This window comes from Epinephelus fuscoguttatus, linkage group LG11, assembly GCF_011397635.1.
Source record: "Epinephelus fuscoguttatus linkage group LG11, E.fuscoguttatus.final_Chr_v1".
NCBI classification, from domain to species: domain Eukaryota; kingdom Metazoa; phylum Chordata; class Actinopteri; order Perciformes; family Serranidae; genus Epinephelus; species Epinephelus fuscoguttatus.
In genome coordinates, this window is record NC_064762.1 from 40,401,738 (window position 1) to 40,423,123 (window position 21,386).

General features: G+C 40.0%; 2 protein-coding genes across 6 annotated transcripts in view; one reads left to right on the forward strand and one right to left on the reverse strand.

The window, feature by feature from the left end:
• The window catches only part of LOC125897348 (kinesin-like protein KIF13B), a 71,462-nt gene extending 64,502 nt beyond the window's left edge, over positions 1 to 6,960 (reverse strand). For all 5 annotated transcript variants that reach the window (XM_049590632.1, XM_049590631.1, XM_049590630.1 and 2 more), the window contains exons 1-4: positions 6,829 to 6,960; positions 6,623 to 6,708; positions 6,278 to 6,360; positions 5,086 to 5,179 (exon numbers count right to left, since the gene is read on the reverse strand). In XM_049590632.1, the coding sequence (XP_049446589.1) occupies positions 5,086 to 5,179; positions 6,278 to 6,347 (164 nt within the window). In that variant the 5' untranslated portion in view covers positions 6,348 to 6,360; positions 6,623 to 6,708; positions 6,829 to 6,960. The remainder of the gene's footprint in view (positions 1 to 5,085; positions 5,180 to 6,277; positions 6,361 to 6,622; positions 6,709 to 6,828) is intronic.
• A 4,422-nt stretch (positions 6,961 to 11,382) lies between these two features.
• elp3 (elongator acetyltransferase complex subunit 3) overlaps positions 11,383 to 21,386 on the forward strand; it is a 42,602-nt gene continuing 32,598 nt past the window's right edge. Inside the window, exons 1-7 of the mRNA XM_049590685.1 lie at positions 11,383 to 11,531; positions 11,888 to 11,987; positions 13,186 to 13,324; positions 13,803 to 13,873; positions 14,164 to 14,227; positions 16,065 to 16,133; positions 17,088 to 17,242. Coding sequence (XP_049446642.1) covers positions 11,510 to 11,531; positions 11,888 to 11,987; positions 13,186 to 13,324; positions 13,803 to 13,873; positions 14,164 to 14,227; positions 16,065 to 16,133; positions 17,088 to 17,242 — 620 coding nt within the window. The 5' untranslated portion in view covers positions 11,383 to 11,509. The remainder of the gene's footprint in view (positions 11,532 to 11,887; positions 11,988 to 13,185; positions 13,325 to 13,802; positions 13,874 to 14,163; positions 14,228 to 16,064; positions 16,134 to 17,087; positions 17,243 to 21,386) is intronic.

Below are 21,386 nucleotides of genomic sequence, written 5' to 3' on the forward strand. Positions count from 1 at the left end.
ACTGAGTAGAGGAGAGAACAGGACTGGGCTGCTTTGTCAATCGCAAACACTGGAGAGGTACACACATGACCAGTGGCCAAGCGGCAGCCTCTGAGGCTGAAAATTGAAGGCAATGAAGTCATGCCAAAAACTGCAGTTCCTCTAATGGCCACTTGAGGCTGGTTCCAAAAGTGAGTCAATCCCCATAGACCCCCATGTTAAAATGTCCAACCATACAGCAGAAATAAACTTGTTTAGGCCTGGTACAAAAACATGTTTGGTCTGTAGAGCTAATTTCAACATTCATGACAACTGTATGGGGGGTGAATTTTTACATAACTCCCCTGTTTAAATGTTAAAAGGCTTAAAGTTACACAAAATTACGGGGCTGTACACATGCCGCATCTTTAACCTCGTGGAAAACATGAGGTTGAGCGCTGGCACGTCTCTTGTGCCTGCTCTGTGCCAACTTTGAAGGGCATGGAGTTAGGTTGAGTCTGAAGTTACTAAGTAGCCATAACCAGCACTGAGTCATAGCCTACTTACCAGAAATCCTGAGAGCAGAGCTGATCTTCCTTCAGGCATTGTTTTGTAAGTGTGTATTGGGGGCCATATGCATGCCTCATTTTTTGCACCCTCTAATCCATAGTTTTTAATGTAGATGCAAGGCAGGTGCGCTCAAACACCAGAGTGGCGCTGTTGCGACACACACACATTCCTGAGTGCCTATTTTTCAGGGCTCAACGGCTGTGCCCTGAGATAGACTGACTTTTGTAACGCAGCAGCGCACATCACGTCATGTGATGAGGGACAACCAATCACAGCTGACAGACATCTTTCTCTTCTTCTGTAAATATTAGTCAGTGATAAATATGGAGATGTTGATCATTTTAGTGCAGGGCTGTCCAGAGATTTACATCTGTCCCTCACAATCGGTCTACACACAAACAGCGCCTGGGAGAGGATCAGCTCTGCACTTAGGATTTCAGGTCACTAGGCTATGATATCATACTTATTAAGGTTGCTTAGCAACCTCAGACGCAGCCCGCCTCTGCACTCTTAAAAATTGGCACAGAAACTTGAAGTTTGTTTATCTCAGAGCACAGCCATCATATCCTAATAAACAATTACCTTTAGCGACAGCTACACTTATACTTTGCAAATCCAGGGTTACGTCATGGTTAAGTTACCAAATAGTACCTACTTGTCACTCAAAGCAGCTACGACTTTAGGGGCCATACACATGCTGCATTTTTTGTGCCCTGAAATTAACTGCTTTCAGTGTAAAAGCGTGGCAGGTGCTCAAGAACGCGTGTGCGTCCGCAATGGCGCTGCTCTGGCGTTTCAGCGCACCTGCCATGCTTTTACACTGAGAGCAATAAATTTGAGGGCGCAAATAACATGGTATGTGTACGGTCCCTTAGGTTGTAGTTGCTTTGAGCGACGCGACAATGACAATGTCGGTTTGGTAACTTAACCATGACGTAACCCTGGATTTGCAAAGTATCAGTGTAGCCGTAGCTGTCACTATTTCAGTGTTTTCAGTTCATGAAAGGTAATTATTACATTTTGGTTGTCTGAAAATGTTCAGTATTTGGTTGAACTAAAAGACTCCCTGAGGAGTCGGACATTCAGATTTGAACGGTAAGTACATTTTGTTTGAATGTTTTTTTTGAGCCATTCCATTTAAGTTTGCATGTTCTCCCTGTGTTAGCGTGGGTTTTCTCCGGGTACTCCGGCTTCCTCCCACAGTCCAAAGACATGCAGGTTGGGGATAGGTTAACGTGTGACTCTAAATTGTCCGTAGGTGTGAATGTGAGTGTGAATGGTTGTCTGTCTCTATGTGTCAGCCCTGCGATAGTCTGGCGACCTGTCCAGGGTGTACCCCGCCTCTCGTCCAACGTCAGCTGGAATAGGCTCCAGCCCCCCCGCGACCCTCAAGAGGATAAGCGGTTATGAAAATGGATGGATGGATGGATGGTTTTAAGCCTGTTTTTTGATGGTAAAAAATAGCATTAGCATTATCTCTATTTACTATGGCTGTAAATGGACACGTTTCTCAACGGGGGTGGTACTGCCCCTCCGCAATATTTGTGAAAGGGTGGTGTTGCAGCTCTCCTTGCTCCGTGAACTGCTCCTCTGATGAAGAGCAGTGCACGACCACTGCCTTAAACTTTGTCTTACCCATAGAGTCCCGAAGGGGGCCCTGTGTTTGTCAGACAATCTGGATGGGATATTAAAGCACAGAGTGATAACATAATATACAACAGACTAAGGGTCGGGACTTTTTTTTCCTCACAATATAACGACTTTATTCTGGACTTATCAGAGAGCACAGATAAGTGGGATACATTTTGAATGTGCAGAAAGCTTTGAACATGAGCAGAAATCTTGTTTAAACACAAGCTAAAGTCCAAGGGTTTAAAACTGAATTAAAATGAATTAATTTATCATTGATGAGGAAAGGCCCCACATGAACATTTAAATAAGTTACCTTCCCAAACAAAAGACACAAATAAGGACTGATGAGATAATCATGCCTACATGTGTGCTGACTCAGCAGAGAAAACAATAAGTGAGAATGCATATTTGAAAGCAGTACAGAATGTCTGAGAGCCTTAATGCACTCTATTCCATTATATTTTGAATTACTACTTGGTGTTTTCCTTTACATAAAAGAAGACATTTCCATTAGAATTGCATTAAAATCCACCAGAACGCAGGAAAAGAAGTGTTTGACACTCAAAAGTTTCCTGGGCGAGGGCCCCCAGACCTCCCCACTTCATATGTATATGTATAGCCTATATATCATTCTGCTTTGCTTCCAGCAGCCTCAGACTTTTACCTTAGTAGACTGCTCTCCATATTTCTTTGCAACAGTTCATAGGAATGCTTCTTTTTTTGGCATCAGTGCAAAATTACCACTCTCTGATTGGCTACTGTTTGTGATCAATAATGACACCTAATTAAAGTTTAAATGTCATATTTCTAGCCACTGCATTTGTTTACCACTCATAAATAGAATTTTTTATTCACATGGCTTTTTTGCTCTCTGAGAAACAAATAAAAATGTTTTTACAAATGTCGGCTTGTGACAGCTAAAATGCTTAACTCCTTGCTTCAAAATAGGAGTCCACAAATGGGTGACAACAGTGACTACATCCAGTCTATGCCAGTGGCACATTTTCAACTAAAGACAATCAGTGCACATTTTGCAGCCCCAACATCCATCATTTTGTTACTATTCTAATGCATTATACTGATGTGAATTCTGATATTATATATCAAGCTAAATACAAATGTTTACACAGAGTCTTAAATCCTGACAGTGACTGCTCTTTTGTTGTTATTCCTTTAAATCATGGCTTGTCTACCTGAGCAGGACTGAGCTGGAACAGATACGCCCTTTGTAAAGAGAGCAACGATGCAGGAAGGACACAGAGGGAGGAGGAAGAATGGAAAGGAGCAATAGAAGGAGGATGGGCGGGGTGAGGGTTGGAGCAGAGCTTCTTCCAAGCAACTGGGTGCTAACTAGACAGGCTGGTTAGAGTCTCTTCTGCCCGCAATCCTACACTGTAATCAATGTATGAAGGTGGGATTCACCTTACCAAAAACAAAATGTAACCCTTACCCTAACCCTAACCTCAACCGCCTCTCTTTTAACCTAACACTTTATAGCTTGCTACATGCTAACTTAACATTTTTCTTCAGGGCTTCTGCTTCCAGACCAAGGGGCAAAGGGAGCTGATCATGAACTGACATGTAGGTATGGTGGCCGAGTCATGTAGTTGGCGGACAGGTCATGTAGCTGCTCCAACCACAGTTATATCGACTTAAAATTTATGTAACTTTTCAAGAACTCTGTCTGTCTCTGTCCAAGCAGTGCTCACACACCATTCCAAATGAGTCTATACAGAGTTTGAAAGAGACACTGAATAAGTAACACATATAAAAAAGAAGTAACCACTATAACATTTTGAAGGGCCTCCATGTTGCTTTCTACTGTTTACTAACACTGTTTTCCACCGTGTTTGTGTCCAATATGACACACCAGTAAAAAAAAGAAAAAAAAAGAAAATGGCCTCGTACACTGCTCTGGTCTACTGGCAAAATGGAAAAGGAGTCTATTGCTTATGTTTTGTGGGTTTTCTTGCATTTCAAAAACCCCATGTACGAACTACTTTTGGGGGAAAAAAGAAAATCAGTTTGCTTAACTTTCAAGACAAAACAAAGACCCTGATTGGCACTCTTTTGTCAAACTTCAAATAAATGAATTAAAGACAGTGTCCAGCAGAAACCTCCAATTCTATGTTCACCTGTCAGTCCCAAGCCAAGTGCGGAGTGAAGACCAACAAAACCTGAGTCAAGTCCCAAGTATAGACCAACAAGTCCTGAGTCAAGTCCCAAGTGAAGACCAAGTCTCAAGTAAAATCCCAAGTCAAGACCAACAAGTCCTGAGTCATGTCCCAAGTAAAGACCAACAAGTCCTGAGTCAAGTCCCAAGTAAAGACCTAGTCTCAAATAAAATCTCAATATTAACAAGTCCTGAAAAGACCAGCAAGTCCTGAGTCAGGTCCAGAGTAAAGACCAAGTCTCAAGTAAAATTCCAAGTCAAGACCAACTATTCCTGAATCAAGTCCAGAGTAAAGACCAAGTCCCAAGTAAAATCCCAAGTCAAGAGACCAACATGTACAGAGTCAAGTACCAGGCAAAGACCAAGTTCAAAATCAAGTGCCCAGCCAAGACCAACAAGCCATTGTCTTAAAACATTAACAAGTGATTATGTGCCCCCCACCAGAATTAGGTTTTCTTAATTTTGACTGAGTCTGATATGAGTCCTAGTCATGCGACTCAAGACCAAACTTCTGGCATAATCTTTGAAAAATGTCTCATGAGTAAGCGGTAAAGCAAACCAAAATGTAGCACCCTGTGACTCAATGTGGGTAGCCCAGGACCAAAAAAAGATTAGCACCTGTTACAGCGGGGAAAATTTTTTTTTTAAAAAGTAAACTGCAAAATGACACAGCTTTCTTATTATTATTTTTATTCTTATTTTGCATTAAGCTGATGGTACGTGTGTGACTAGCGTGTGAAACTGCAGCTTACCGAGGGTCTCCTTTGTTCACGCTGGCAACAGCCGGATGTAGAATCGTCTGGTTCCCCTCCATCTCCACCACACATTTTGTCTTTAGGTCTTTTTCTGGATTGAAACAGAAGTCACTGAGTAAATGAATGGGTTTTTTTATTTGTTTTTTGTTTTTTAAAAACATGAATAATGTGCTTTTCCCTGCAGTTCTATTGGCACCAGACTGTTGTAAGGTTAACTGGTCTAATGTAGTCATTTCTGGACCTACAAAAACAACTGTGAAATGTAGAGTGGACCAAGTTGTTTTGGCAAAAACAAGGCTCTGACATTATTTTAATGTACTATTTGAACAGTTTAAAGAGCATGTACTGTATGCACTGGTCATCATAACTTTACTTGGTAGTCACTGACACAACTGTCATCACAGAATAACAGGTGGCATACACTGTGTGTGTGCCAGCTCCTCGTGATCGGAACACAAACAGCACAACATGGAGAGGCAGGAAATTGTTTTACTGATGGTGATTCATCCAGGACTTGCCTGTGCAAACATTAAAACCACTTCACTACTCTTTGAGCAGACTATAAGGAAAAGCAGGGTCACAGCTACTCTTCCTCATTCCTAACTCTTGTACAAGGTTTTAAAGGCGGGGACAGTGCTGGAACTTCCTGTCGGAGCAGGAATTAGGGCAAGTGTGTTGTTAGGTTTTCCACTGTTACGCTTAATTAGGCACATTTGTCATTTTAAAAACCTTTGTGAAAACCTTACTGGAAAGGCGATATCTTCCATGAAATTAAAGGTAAGTTAGAGGATGTTGCTGCTGTTCAGCAACACAAACGTTTGTCAGCAGACATGTCAGTCCTCCTCAGCATTAAACATGACACTGTATGCATTATAGTCCCTTCCATATTTTTCCATTTCTACTCCCACAGCACCCGAGCCAAAACTTTGTCAGAGAGGGGCAGAAAATACCTTTTCAGAGCCTGACTGGGAGAAACATACTGTAAAAGACAGAAATTAAGCTGCTATTGTTTGTCTAAAACTACAAATTAACCCTGGCTGTACAAACTGACAGAGGCCCTTTGGAGCTGGGCAGAGTTGTTCAAAAATGCCTTTGTTTGACCCTTGAAAAACAGGCTAATAGCGGCTGCATGGTCCAACTCATAACTGCCAAATGTGTCACAAGGTTCTCTGACATTTAATATACTCACCTCTCCTGTTCATAGGTCGCACACGAACAGCGACCTTTACATTGGAGTCATTGAGGCTGTTATCATCCATTATGCCACCTGACCTGTGCCAAAGGAATGAATGGACACCTGTGAAACCAGTATACTTTGCATGTTCTTGAAACAAAATCTTACATTCGTTTTACACCTGAACACAGCTTCAGTGCGTGAGATACAAATATCTATAAATAAACGCAGTAAGCTACTAACTCCTGCTTATTTTAACACTATTTATACTTCAACCTAACTCCAAGCAGCTTGTAAAAACCTCCACGAAGACAAAACAAGCTAAAGTACGACGTATATCGTCAAAAGAAGTGAACCAACCGTGTGGAAGAGTGCGCAGTTTTTTCTCTGTCGGACTCCCACAGGCACCTCTAAGGAACGTTAAACACAGCAGCTAGCCTGGGACGCTAACGAGAGAACATACAAAGAGGGGTCAAAGCAAATGTTTTCATAATGACCGCTGATAAATGCAAGTGACCCCGGTACAGTGTACTGTAAACTCTGGTTTCTATTTGTAAGTCACTTACGACAGTACACAGTTCATTCCCTCGGCTGTTCCACCTGTTGCATTTCCTGAAACTTCCCTCAGAGACCAGTCAAGCCATGTCAGCTCGCAGCTAAAGGGATTTGCTGTGAGGTTTAGGGAGCCTTCAGTCGCGCTCTGCAGCTCTGCACACACTTGCACGGTTGGTTTAAGAGGGAATTCAGCGCCACGGTGTGGATCCGCATGCATTACAAGTCTGCGCTTTTCGTTCAAGGAGATTTGTCCCGGAGGTGTTAAGGGACCGTTCGTTACTTGTGAGCGGGGAGAGGCTGGTGGAAATGTTTTTTATTTTGGCTTAGGGGAGGGGCATACAAATTTAAATGGTTCTATTTTATATTGATCTTACCATAGATTTTCAAAGAAAACTTGCAAAGAAAAGTAGAAGTTATCTCTGGATTTTGACATTTTGGAAGAACACTGTCAACCTGGAGAAAAAAAAACAACCACATCTGAGGTTAAACTAGTGGTTTGTCATCAGAATCACTTTAATGTACGTCTCATTTAACATTTGGGGCAAAATAGAATTTGACAAATAGACAAAATAGACATTTGCACAAAGTTACCAATGTGTATTAGCAGACAGTGGGCCCCTGGGGAAAGATATGAAAAAGGACCCCCACCTCACCTACATAGAGGCAAGACACACAAAATTATAGTGGCTTTTATAGCCTCTTCTTGTGCTATTTTGCATCTCTTTGTGGTCATCTCTTGTTAGTCATTGTGTGTCTCTAAGAGGTAATTTAGTGTGTTTTTTGTCATTTTGCAAAGAGACACTAAATAAAAGGTGCAAAACAACCACTAAGAGACATTGTGATTGTTTTTCACCTTTTGTAGTTATTTTGTGTCTCTTTGCAGTTCCTTTGCATCTCTGTCAGGTGATTTTTTAAATCTTTTTTTCTGGTCATAATGTGTTTATTTGAGAGACATTTAGCAGGTGAGGGCCAGGAGGCCCCTGGGCCTGTGCCTGGTAGACTTGGTCAGTAATCCTTCCTTGCTAACCAACAGTCACAACAAGAGTGAAAAACCTAGGCTTTTTTCAACTCAAGCATTTTGTGTTCAACTTTTAACTTTCAAACATTAAAGTGTAAGTTTTAAAAATCTAACAACTAATCTATGGTAAAGGGAGTTTCATGCATGTTCTGCCAGTCACTCAGGGAGGCTTTGGGAAAAATGTAAAAATATAGGGTAAGAGGCCCTACCCCCTTAATTCCTCTCCTAACCAATATATGGCACTAAGTCTACTCTCAACACATTCATCAAATGGCTATGTTATGGTGAATGGTGATAATTTAACTTAATTGCTCCATTCTTAGATTTTCTTAGATCCCGTCCCCACGTCACTTTTTAAAACATTTTATGGATCCTGTGAAAGTGAGCTTTTAAACATTGTGAATTGCTCTCTTCAGGCAGGCACCTTTTCTGCGGCCTTCAAAACGGCAGTTGTGAAGCCCCTCCTGAAGGAGAGCAATTTGGATCGTGATATTTTTAATAACTACAGACCAGTATCCAACCTGCCATTCTTAAGCAGAATTTTAGAGAAGCTTGTTTTTATTCAGTTGAATTACTTTTTAACTAAAAGCAACATTTTTGAGAAATATCAATCTGGTTTTAGGATGAACTACAGTACAGAGACAGCCTTTGATTGTAAATGATCTCATGAAACTTGGATGAGCACCAATTTCCTGATGTTAAATTCAGACAAAACTGAAGTTATTGTTCTTGCCCCCAAACAACTCAGAGACTCTTTATCTGATGACATAGTTTCTCTAGATGGCATTGCTCTGGCCTCTAGCACTACCGTAAGAAACCTCGGAGTAATATTTGATCAAGATTTGTCTTTTAATTCTCATTTAAAACAAACCTCACGGACTGCATTTTTTCATCTGCGTAATATTGCGAAAATTAGGCCTATCTTGACCCGAAAAGATGCAGAAAAATTGGTCCACGCTTTTGTTACCTCAAGGCTGGATTACTGTAACTCTCTATTATCAGGTAGCTCTAGTAAGTCCTTAAAAACTCTCCAGCTAATTCAGAATGCAGCAGCACGTGTACTAACAGGAACTAAGAAACAAGATCATATTTCTCCTGTATTAGCTTCTCTGCACTGGCTCCCTGTAAAATCCAGAACTGAATTTAAAATCCTACTGTTAACTTATAAAGCTCTAAATGGTCAAGCTCCGTCATATCTTAGAGAGCTCATAGTGCCTTATTATCCCACCAGAACACTGCGCCCTGAGAACGCAGGGTTACTCTGGTCCCTAAAGTCTCCAAAAGTAGATCAGGAGCCAGAGCCTTTAGCTATCAGGCTCCTCTCCTGTGGAATCATCTTCCTGTTACAATCCGGGAGGCAGACACCATCTCCACATTTAAGACTAGACTTAAGACTTTCCTTTTTGATAAAGCTTATAGTTAGGGCTGGCTCAGACTTGCCCTGTACCAGCCCCTAGTTAGGCTGACTTAGGCCTAGTCTGCCGGAGGACCCCCCTATAATACACCGGGCACCTTCTCTCCTTCTCTCTCTCTCTCGTATTCTATTACTGCATCTTGCTAACTCGGCCATTCTGGATGTCACTAACTCGGCTTCTTCTCCGGAGCCTTTGTGCTCCACTGTCTCTCAGATTAACTCATATTGCAGCGGTGCCTGGACAGTGTGACGTGTGTGGTTGTGCTGCTGCCGTGGTCCTGCCAGATGCCTCCTGCTGCTGCTGCTGCCATCATTAGTCATTAGTCATACTTCTACTGTTATTATACACATATGACTATTGTCACACATGTATACATGTATAATACATACTTTCAACATATTGTACCACAGTAGCCAGAACTATAACTATAATATTATTACTTTCAATAATGTTGTTGTAAGCTGCTGTCATTACCTGCATCTCTCTCTCTCTCTCTCTGTCTCTCTCTCTCTCTCTCTGTCTCATTGTGTCATACGGATTACTGTTAATTTATTATGCTGATCTGTTCTGTACGACATCTATTGCACGTCTGTCCGTCCTGGAAGAGGGATCCCTCCTCAGTTGCTCTTCCTGAGGTTTCTACCGTTTTTTCCCCGTTAAAGGGTTTTTTTGGGGGAGTTTTTCCTTATCCGCTGCGAGGGTCCTAAGGACAGAGGGATGTTGTATGCTGTAAAGCCCTGTGAGGTAAATTGTGATTTGTGATATTGGGCTTTATAAATAAAATTGATTGATTGATTGATTGATTGATTGATTGAGGTGCAGTTTGGACTCCCACAAGATTTCAGTCCTGGTGCTACTGGATCTAAGTGCAGCCTATGATGCAGTAGATCACCCTATTCTTTTAAACAGACTTAGACACCTGGTTGGCCTCTCTGGCACTGCTTTCAAATGGTTCAACTTCTATCTCACTGATAGAAAATTTATGGTAAGGATGGTTACCTACTCCTCAGGGGTCCATGAAATAAAATGCGGTGTACCCCAAGGCTCAGTCCTAGGCCCCATGCTTTTTTCCGCTGGTTCTGGCTGCTGTGGTGCTGGCTTGGGGTCTGCTCTCCCCTGGTGGGGTGGAGGGTTCAGACCATCGCCTTTTGGCAGTGACGCTGGGCTCTTCCCCTGCCTGAGCCGGGAAACGGATTCCTGTTGGCAGCCAGGTTGCAGCGGACTGCTCCATGTGATGGTGTTTCCTCTCTGGTTCTTCCGTGCTTAGCCTTATTTTTTCATCTTATATTGCTTCTATTTTTCCTCTTTTTTATCACATCAGGAGGGGGGGTGAGGGAGGTGAGGGGGTCCGTGGGGGATTTGTTGGGGATGGGGAGGGCTCTGCTTTTAACATGTAAAGCACTTTGTTCTGCATTTTATTGTATGAAAAATGCTCTATAAATAAAGATTGATTGATTGATTAATTATTCCACCAGAAACGTGTTAGGGTAAACCGATAACTAACTTTTAATCACTGAAAAATTGTGATCTTTGTATTTATATTAAGGTGCATATGAAAAACTTTGATATAAATACATGATGATGAGGGATTTGTGGGGAAAGTAATTCAATTTATTAAATAACAAGAAAAAACCTTTATAGTAAAAATGTTAAGTTAGACCCTTTGGGGCAAGACGCCCCTCTCAGAGAGGGGGCAAACACACAACTCATTTTGTAGTACAGAGCCCTCTTGCCCCAGACAGGGGCCTTTACAACATTTTCATTTTTGTGCTATGACAACAAAATGTACTACTGCACCAATTTATTTTTCTCAACAGTGTGTTGGTTCATCATCCTGCAAATGATAAAATCATATCCAAATATATTTTTTAAATTTTACAGTAAGTTGACTTTGGTATTTAAGGGAGAATCATACCCCATAAAAAACGAAGTCACACTCCAGCCAACCCCCTGCTCTGTTAAGTAGACAACAGTCCCTAAGAAAAATATTAGTAAAATATCATCAGCTGATTTTATTTTAAATGGATTCAACAGCGGTAAATGTTTTGCCATCGGAACCTTTTAGAAACTTAAATAATAGGGTAAAGGCGCATTTACGATATTTTACGACAGTTTTAACTGCCGTACGACAGAAGCCGTGTTTGGACGCAACGTGGAGTTGTTTACTCTCTCTGACAGTCCTCCCGGGTTAAAAACAGATGTAATCCCGCAAACCAGCGTCCACCCGTTGGAATTTGAACTGTGTGCCTAAAGGAAGAAATGGGGAAGCCAAAGAAAAAAAGTGAGTGTGTGACAATGTCTTAAGAATGTCTGAAATGACTCTCTAAACCGGCAAGTCTGGCTTTAGCTTGTTGCTAATGCTAACTGCAAGTTTTTTAATCCCATGACATGATGTAATAACGTAATGCTGTTGTGTATAACTTTCAATTTTAAAAGCGAGTCGTACGTATTTTGAAAATCCTCTGTGGTAAAGTTTGAATTCATCCAGTTACCGACAATATATTTTGATAATCTGTAATGATCTGTAATGTATTGTCTAGCTAGCTGGTAGTTTCAGTATTTTGAACTCCACGTATCTGCACTGAAGTAACGTTACTAAAGAAAAAGTAATGTGACTATACTGATTATCTTTGTTAGGTGATCTCAGCCGAGCTGAGCTGATGATGATGACCATTGCTGATGTCATCAAGCAGTTGGTTGAAGCCCATGAAGAAGGCAAAGACATCAATCTTAACAAGTAAGTCTTCGCCAGTGTACTTATTCAGCCCGTGATAACCTGTTTATTTAAAGAGTAACTTCACCCATTTTCTAAGTTCGTACATGTTATTCCTATGGTTTAAGACAGTCCAAAAATATTAGCAAAAATGAACAACCCTCTCCCAAATCCAAAAACTCAAAAGCTAGAGTACTAAAACATACATTTGTGTTGTGATAGGGTATCCAGTCTGGAGCTGTTTCATAGATAATGAGGGGGGAATGGTGTTCTAGGTGATACTGAGACCGCCCAGGGTAATGTTCTGAGCAAACACTTGTGGGTTCGTTCAGAAATACTCACTCCAAGTGCTAGAGCACACTCTGGCAAAACCTGGACTGTTGATAAATTCAGAGCACTGTTGGAATGTAGCGTTAGGTTATCCAGAAAACCAGACTCTAGGAGCAGCAGAGCTCTGTGTCTGGGGAGATGGAACAGCACAGCACCAAGTCGAATGAATGTTTGACCAAATTAACTGTTTTTTAATTCATGTAGAAATAGAACGCTCTGTTTCTTAGAACAACAGGGCTCTCATTTTAGTGTAGAGCATCACATTGGATTTATGAATGCACCCTACATTTTCTGTTTCAGAGCTGAGAACAGTACAAAAGAATAAAGCTCATTTTGGTATGGAAAAAGAAAAACATTCTGTGAGTTCGCAAAGTCAGGCTCCTGTTCATTGTCTATGGAACAGCTCAAGACTTTGTATGACATCACCTGACCTATGACATCGCAGGTTCAAAACTTCCTTCCCTCTAGTTTTGAGTGACAGTAGCTCATGTTCCCAAATATTGATTGAACTCTCCCAGGAATTCCTAATTTAGGTGGTGTTCCCCTTTAATTCTAGCTACACACCACACAAGCCTTTTATTACAGTTGCATGCAAGATGGAAAACTATGTTCTGCACAGATTACATTAGAAATAAAACTGTTTTTTTTAATTAAATCATCAACTTCTTACAGTGATTTGAATGCAGTGAAGGAGAATTATAAACTAGCAGCGATGCTGGATAAATTCTCTCAAGAACCCAGCATAGTGCACAGATGCAGAGTTTGTATTAATTTTTTTTAAATTGCCTTTGTATGTCTGTTAATGTTAATGGGAGGATTACAAATAATTAAAAAGATGCTCACCTCCTATATTATGCACTAGACTATTTTTATGATTCTGTTTGTCTGAAAGAGTGAAGACTAAGACTTCAGCTAAATATGGACTTGAAGCCCAGCCTCGATTGGTAGACATCATTGCTGCTGTTCCACCACAGTACCGTCGTGCTCTGGTGCCCAAACTGAAGGCCAAACCTATCCGGACTGCCAGTGGGGTATGTAGTCCTCATATGAAGTCCCTGTCTATCACTATGACCTGGGATCAGCAGTTAAATCCTGAGCTCTGTAAGGTTGTAATCAGTTTAACTTTATGCATAGGGTGCTGTTTGGATTAGTTGTTTGAATTAACTTCAGACTAAATAATACAGTAACTTCTCATAGACACTGCAACATCCCTGCGATGTGTGTAGAGTGATTTGCTTATGAATCTTGTGCTAAATTGCAGAGTTGTTTCACATTCTTGATTAATAAATATTCAAACGGATGAGATGCTGCAAATATGTATTCAGTCAGCTCAAGTGATGGAGTTCAGCATTGAAACTACATGAAGGTTCTGTTTTCTGGGAATATGAAACAGTGTAAAAAAAAAAGTCATGATAGCTACAACACACTGACAGTGGTTGTGATTGTCAGAGTTATTTTCATACAGGTTATATTCAGTAAATCAAGTCAATACTTCTGTCTTCTCTTCAGATCGCAGTGGTGGCTGTGATGTGCAAACCACATCGATGTCCACACATCAGCTTCACAGGAAATATCTGTGTGTAAGTGTCCGCCAATCTAAACACTCACAGATTTAGGGAATACCTGATTTTGCTGCAGATTTTTTACATTTGAAAATTTTGAACTGTAGATGTGAACAGAGCATGACTGTGCTAATTAGCACATGTACATGTTCAGGTCAAAGAACTAAACCTGTAAGAGATGTAGATAACACCATTAAGAGGGGTTCCAGATGTTATTGCTTCTTTAGAACACTTTGTTTTTCACAGTCACATGTTGATTGTTTTATTGTTGTTATATTTAAAGCACCTCTCACTCTTCACTCTGGCAGCTACTGTCCTGGTGGACCGGACTCAGACTTTGAGTACTCCACACAGTCTTACACCGGCTATGAGGTAAGGTGGTCTCATTCTGCCGCAGTAAACATGGCCACCATTCTGTTAGCTTATAGGGGAGTAAATAACAAGTTTTATCACAGTACAATGGATTCTTTGAATAATGATACTATATTTGCTGATATCACAAAGTCTGCAACATTATGAATTCAGTTCGATTTAATTTAGGGGCCTGTAATCAATATGAGACGATATCAGTAAATATTCCCGTTTTCTTTCTTAGCTGCTTACAGTTATCTGTCTGACGTTAGTTGATTTTTTTTAGACCAATGAACTTATATTTCTTAAGAATAATCACACTTTTTTTTTTTTTTTTTTTCTTAAAGATATTTTTGGGGACATTTGCCTTTAATCGATAGGACAGTCAAGCGTGAAAGGGGGAGAGAGAGAGGGAGTGACATGCAGCAAAGGGCCCCAGGCTGGAGTCAAGGCATTATGTTTTCAGGTTGCCCATCCATCTGCCTGTCTGTCCCAAAGTTGGGAATATGTCAAGAACACCATGAGGGAATTTCTTCAAAACTTCAAAAGTTAAATTTAAACTTAAATTCAAGGAAGAACTGACGAGATTTTGGGGGTCATAGGTCAACATCATTGTGACCTCTACTGTCTCATTCTCATGAATGTGATATCTTAAGAATTCCATGAGGTAGCCTTTCAAATTTAGCACAAACGTTCCCTCCAACTCAGGGATGAACTGATTAGATTTTGGAGGTCAAAGGTCAAAAGCCAAGGTCAGTGTGACCTTGTGATTGTCTCATTCTTGTGAACACTGAATTTCTTTGAATTTGGCACAAACATCTATCTGGATTCAATGTTAGATTGATTAGACCTTGGTGGTCAAAGGTCACTGTGACCCTGCATCATTTTCTATCTCATTTTGTGAATTTCATGATATCTCAAGAATTCCTTGAGAGATTTTCCTCAAATTTGACACAAACATCCACTTGGAGTCAAGAATGAAGTCATTAGAATTTGTTGGATGAAGGTCAAAGGTCAAGGTCACTGTGACCTCACAAAACATGTTTTGGGCCATAACTCAGGAATTCATACACTAATTATGACAAAATTTCACACAAATGTTCAATAGGATATAGTGATGGAGGTGATAATGTTTTATTTCCAAAAGGTCAACTTCACTGTGACATCACATTGTTCTGCAAAAGCACCTTTCTGGCCATTATTCAATATCATAACTCAGCAGAAGGGGAGACGTTTGGTGAGATACTGAATTGATGATACTGATCTTGCGTGTCCACCTTGATACTGTGCTGATAGTATAGATCTTCTGTGTGTAAAGCATCTATGTTTTCATAGACATTAATATAAACTGTATGTGCAACTTGACTGGTTTGCGGAGGCATATAGCTGCAAAGTGGTAATTGTAGTTTTGTTAATTTTTTCAGCTTAGACTCTGTGAAAAGATGTTTAGGTGCTGCTCCCAATTCTTGTTATGGTCAGGAAAAGCCTGCTATTTATTCTATGACTATGGCGTTCTTATGTAAACAAACACACGTGCAAGCACAGGGGCAATATCATATGATATATTGACATGACCTCGACCATTTTTGCTGACCTTGATAATTCGATAAAGTGGTATTGTGACAGGCTTAAAATTTACCCTGCCTACTGTGACATTATCCAAAACTTTGCTATATTACTTAGTGTTGTGTTTTACTGTCTCATCAAGGGAGTAATATTTTCCTGTTTGTTAAAAATCCTGTTTCAAGTCAAATCACAGTCTTTCTTTTGGGGGGAACTTTGACCTTAAAATATTGATTTTTTTTTTTTTTTTTACCTTGGTTTGTAATCATTTTTTGTCCCTCTTTCTTTCTAATAGCCAACATCCATGAGAGCAATCCGAGCACGTTATGACCCCTACCTTCAGACCAGACATCGGGTGGAGCAGGTCAGTGTAACCCTGCAGTGTATACCCACTCAGTGTATAACTGATTTTGTTACTAGCTTCTGAATTTAGACTTGGCTCTGTATTCCCAAAAATCCATTGAATGTAGTTGCTGACACATCTGTCTCTGTTAAGTAGCTGTGGATCTGCCTTCTTAAAAAATGTTTGTAATATCTTAAAATAAACACTGCTTCATTAGATCCCCAGAATCAATTAGAATGATTTTAAAAATGGGGAAATGTCCAGCAGGTTGATTCATTATTACTTTGTGCCTTTGGTTAATTTAGGACAGCATGTTTAAATGATAAGTCATGCCATTTGTCAGCACAGCAGAATAAGCAGAAACATTTAAAACAATACTGTTTGAATGATTCAGTTTCTTCTATGTTGCTAATCAGCACTGATATGGGTTTTTATTAAATTCTGCAACACCAATGCCAGAAAAAAAAACATAATCAACACTGCAGTTAAATATTTTACATAGTCACTCTGTGCTAAAACTGCCATTTCCCCTAATTAGCTTCTGTGCAGCGATTGTCTTTGCTTGCATACATGTATAAAACATAAGCATTGATAAGATATTTAGTACACAGTAATGGGTGTCATGGCTTTTAGCCGCCTATCATGACCTGACCCCAATTATGCAGTTATTTTAATTTATGGCCACATTAGTCTAATGCAGCCATCTATTAAAGCAACAGTATGTGTGAAAGTGTGTGCTATCTGAATCTCACTTTGCCAAAGAGTTTTGGCCATTGGAAGTCAGTTTTATGTGCAGTTGCTGTTTGAAGTATAATTGTAATTGATATTGCCAGATATTATGATCAATCATAATATCTAAAATTATTTTAGTGTACCTCACTGCACTTTACTGTACTCCTAATTACAATCTCCAAAATGTCTCAGTATTGCCAGATCACAGTGTTGTCAGTTGTGTATTTTCTGTGTGATGTGCAGCTGAAGCAGCTGGGTCACAGTGTTGACAAGGTGGAGTTCATCGTGATGGGTGGGACCTTCATGGCTCTGCCTGAGGAGTATAGAGACTTCTTCATCAGGAACCTACATGACGCCCTGTCAGGACACACCTCCAACAATGTGGCCGAGGCTGTCAGGTACACAATGATCTGTATCCTCCCCTCTTTTTCATGCCACTAACACAGTTACAGTAGTTTTTCTTCTCTGGATGAGACACAACACAACAGGTAAAGGTAAACAAAGTAGTTAAAGCTAGGGCATGCAGTTTACTTTAGGCTTCACTGGGCAAAAATCCCATCATAAACTTTAAGCATGTTTTAAATCAAGTGGTCTGAAATAACACTTAACTTCTGCACCTCATCTTGGCTGTTTTTTTTTTTTTTCAGGCTTAGGAAAATCTAGTTTGAGACAGGAGACAATTGGCCAATCACATGCCTTTTTTAGATAGAGCAGCTGCCAATCATGTCAATCACTGCTCATGAACTGAGGTCAAACTGTCAAACTGAGCAGCGCCGATCAAACATGAATTATGATTCTGTTACTGGATTGTCTATTTCTCACCTCACATGTTTTGAGAAACATGTTTTAATTGCAATTCATCTGTTAAATGAGAAAGTTTGTGACCCAGCCGCTATGTTGGAACAGATGAGCCAAAACGAAGCACCACCCACTGGCCAGAGCAAACTTTCTCATGTTACAGCTAAACAGTCACTAAAATATGTTTCTGAAAACATTTGAGGTAAAAAATAGGCAATGCAGTAACAGAATCTTGATTCATGTATGATCAGTGCTGCCTAGTTTGACAGTCTGACTGCAGTTCAGACTCCTCAGCTTTGATTGGTTGTTTTCATGGTTCTTGCAAATTATACCAGAAGCACTATGAAGTGCAGAGGAGCATGTTCTTTTTCACAGATTATCAGCTTTAAACCCAACAGAACACACGGAGTACTATGATATACGGTAGTTTTGGAGCAACACTACTGGCAATTTTGACAGTATTTTGATACACACACACACACACACACACACACACACACACATATATATATATATATATATATATATATATATATATAAGCTATTCAGTATTTGTATGTGTGGTACATTCCAACTTCCAAGTACCATGTATGAGACTATTTAGCCATACTCTCCACCAGATGGAGCTATGCTTCTATTTGTGGAATTTCCCCTACACTCTGTCATTTAGCTTCCTCTACTGCTGGAGATTTTCTCCCCACTGCCAACACTGAGTTACACTAACACCAAGACATCATCCAGATTTACTAATATAACTTTAAAGTTCAAGGCCTCATGATCAGTGAATCTGTGGGTTATTTTGTAATAAATCAATTTAATCTGAATCATCTAAAAATGTAAAACAAAGAAAGAAGAAATGCCAACTCCACTTTTCTTTTTCTTTTTTTTGTTTTGTCTACCAATATACCAAAACTGAAAGATATTGACATTGCAGAGACAAAACAGAGAAAATTCTCATATAGGGTTCCTAGTAATCCATTATAAGTCTTAAAAGGTATTAAATTATTGAATCTAAATAGGCCTTAATTGGTGTTAAATAGACAGATTGAGACATTAAATCAGTATTACAAATGCTCAGACATGGGAAGTAGGATTTTATAAATTGTTTTTTCTGGCGTTGCGTTGTAAAACCTTAAAATTACGGGTAACATATTTTTTTGTATATTATTTCCTGAATGCCTCTTGCATCAGTGTCACACAGATCAGGACAGTGGAACCAACAACACTGATACTTTGTTTCCAGCTGGGATGCTCAGAGCAGAGGATCCACTGTCTGCTAGCTTGCTGTCACTGTACCCTGGACAAAATTGGAAAGTGGAAATTAAATGAAAAGTGGCTCTTTAACTGAGATTTTTTGGCATGGCTGAAAGCAAAATGCTTTTTTAAAACTCAGTACAATGGAGTCAAGGCAATGTAATTCCACATGCAGAAAGAGAAACTTAAAATCAAGAGACAACTTGCCAAAAAACCTGTTTTCTGTTACAATAAACATTTGGGCAAAATAATCTCTAATCCTGAGTAAACTGATGTTGGTTCATATATGTTTTTTCCTTCAATTATGCTTTAATTTTTTTTAAAAATGCTTTAAAATACGCCTTAGATTTCATTGCGAGTGGCATTACAAAGTCTTAGATCTAACTTACCTCAAGCTGTAGGAAACCAGTTATATTCAAAAAGCTGGAGGCAGAGAATTGTTTGTGATTTTCCCTTATAAACAACCTAATTAATTACCTAATTATAACAACTGTCAGTTAATTTTTTCTCTTTCAACTAATCCATAATTCGACTAATTGCCTCAGCCCTATTAAATTCATGCCTCCTGACATTTTTTTGCACTCAAATAAAAACCAGTGACTATAATTAAGAACTGAGCATTACATCCATTTCTTCTCTGCACTCATTCTCTCAACCATTGCCTGTGCAGTTTGTGTGCTATGCAACATGGGAAGTGTTGTACCATATTCTATCGAGCATTTACTTACCTTATATCAGACTGTTGTCAACTTATTACACTCTGTTTCCATCGTCAGTCTGACATTGTGTTCACTCAAACCACTTTCTGTGGTGAAGGGGGATTTGATTTTCCCTAACCAATCACTCAAGACCATCGGATCTGCCTGAATGGGTCTGCCACATTAGCACACTGGCATACACCTGTGGTGCACTGAATTGGCGGAGTCTGCACACAAGACAGTTGTTGTAGCTGGCACATTAGATCCACTGCTAATTTCAGCAATTAGAACAGAATATACATCACCATTGCCAGCGGACCCAGTCTAATGTCATTTTGAGTCCACACTGATTGGTTGCCATGCTGTCATACCTTTTTTTTCAGGGCTTTTAAGAGTGGAGCAGAGTGAATTAAAAACAAACTTCACTGTCAGGTGATACTGAAAAGACAAGTCGATTTAGGACAGCCTGATAGCAGTGTTTGTCTTGTCTATGGCACTTGGCATTGTTGTTATTACTCCTCAATGTTTCTGGATACCGCTTGACAACACCTTGACAACGGTGTTAGTCCCGCCCATGGTGCCACCTGGCTAATCGTTAGTGCCCCTGCAGTGCTCATTGGTTGTTTTTTATTTTAATGGAGAAATCGCTGTTTCATGTCACGATGCCAGACCAGAGGCTTGAACTCAGTGGAGTGGGCATATTCAAAAGTCTGCACCCAGGCAAAAGATTTACACCATGATGTGTTTACATCCACTTGACCCCACCCCTTTTTCCATTAAACTTACCACAACAAAACACATCCTGTAGGACAGTGGTTTCCAACTGGTGGGTTGCAGGTTGCAGGTCCATTCAAAAAACTATTCAAAAGCTTTTATTTTGAAGTGCTGTTTCCTGCTGTAGAGTGAGTGATTAATAGACAGCTACTTAACAGAGACAGCAAACTAGCTTGATGACATAGCCAAATTGTAGTATGACACAGAATATTTTAAACTGTATGGACCTTGAACTAATGACTAAGGACAATTCTGGACCTTGGCTGGACCAGTCAGGAATCACTGCTGTAGGACGTTAAAGGTCTAGTGTGGAGGATTTACAGGGATATACTGTTGGAAATTGAATATAATATTAATAACTATGGTGTCATTGTGCACCTGAAACTAAGAATCATTGTGTTTTTGTTAACTTAGAATGAGAAGCTTATGTCTACATACAGAGTGGGACCTCTTCCGCAGAGTTTGCCATGTTGTTCTACAGTAGCCCACAAATGGACAACATTGGCTCTAGATAGGGACATTTGCATTTTTGCATTTTGGTTTCAGCCACTGTAGGTCTCCTACATGCTTGGCACACAGGAGAGGTTTCAGTTGGTTGCAATCTGCAACCTCACCCCTAGATTCCACTAAATCCTACAGACTCGATTGTTAAGATGTATTGTTATCTCCACAGATTAAGCTGCTGAATGAGCCCATTCAGAATTCAGGAGAAAAAAAAGCAAGGCCACTCTCAATGAGTCCTCTTCAGTTACTTCCATTGATTTCTCACTTACCCAGTTAGACCAGCTTTGAATGACTTTAGCCACACGTCTGCACAGTATGGATGAGTAGCAACTTTTTAGAAGACTACAAGATGGTTCAAAGTCAAAGTAGAAATACCCATTTGTTGAAGAGCTGAAGACGTCATACAGACCATTTTACCAAATAATGGCTTTTTCACTGTTTGTTTGTCAGCGGGGGCTATTTAATTCCCTAAAGTCCGATAAGACCCAGGAGGCCAGTCTGTGTGAGTGTTTGT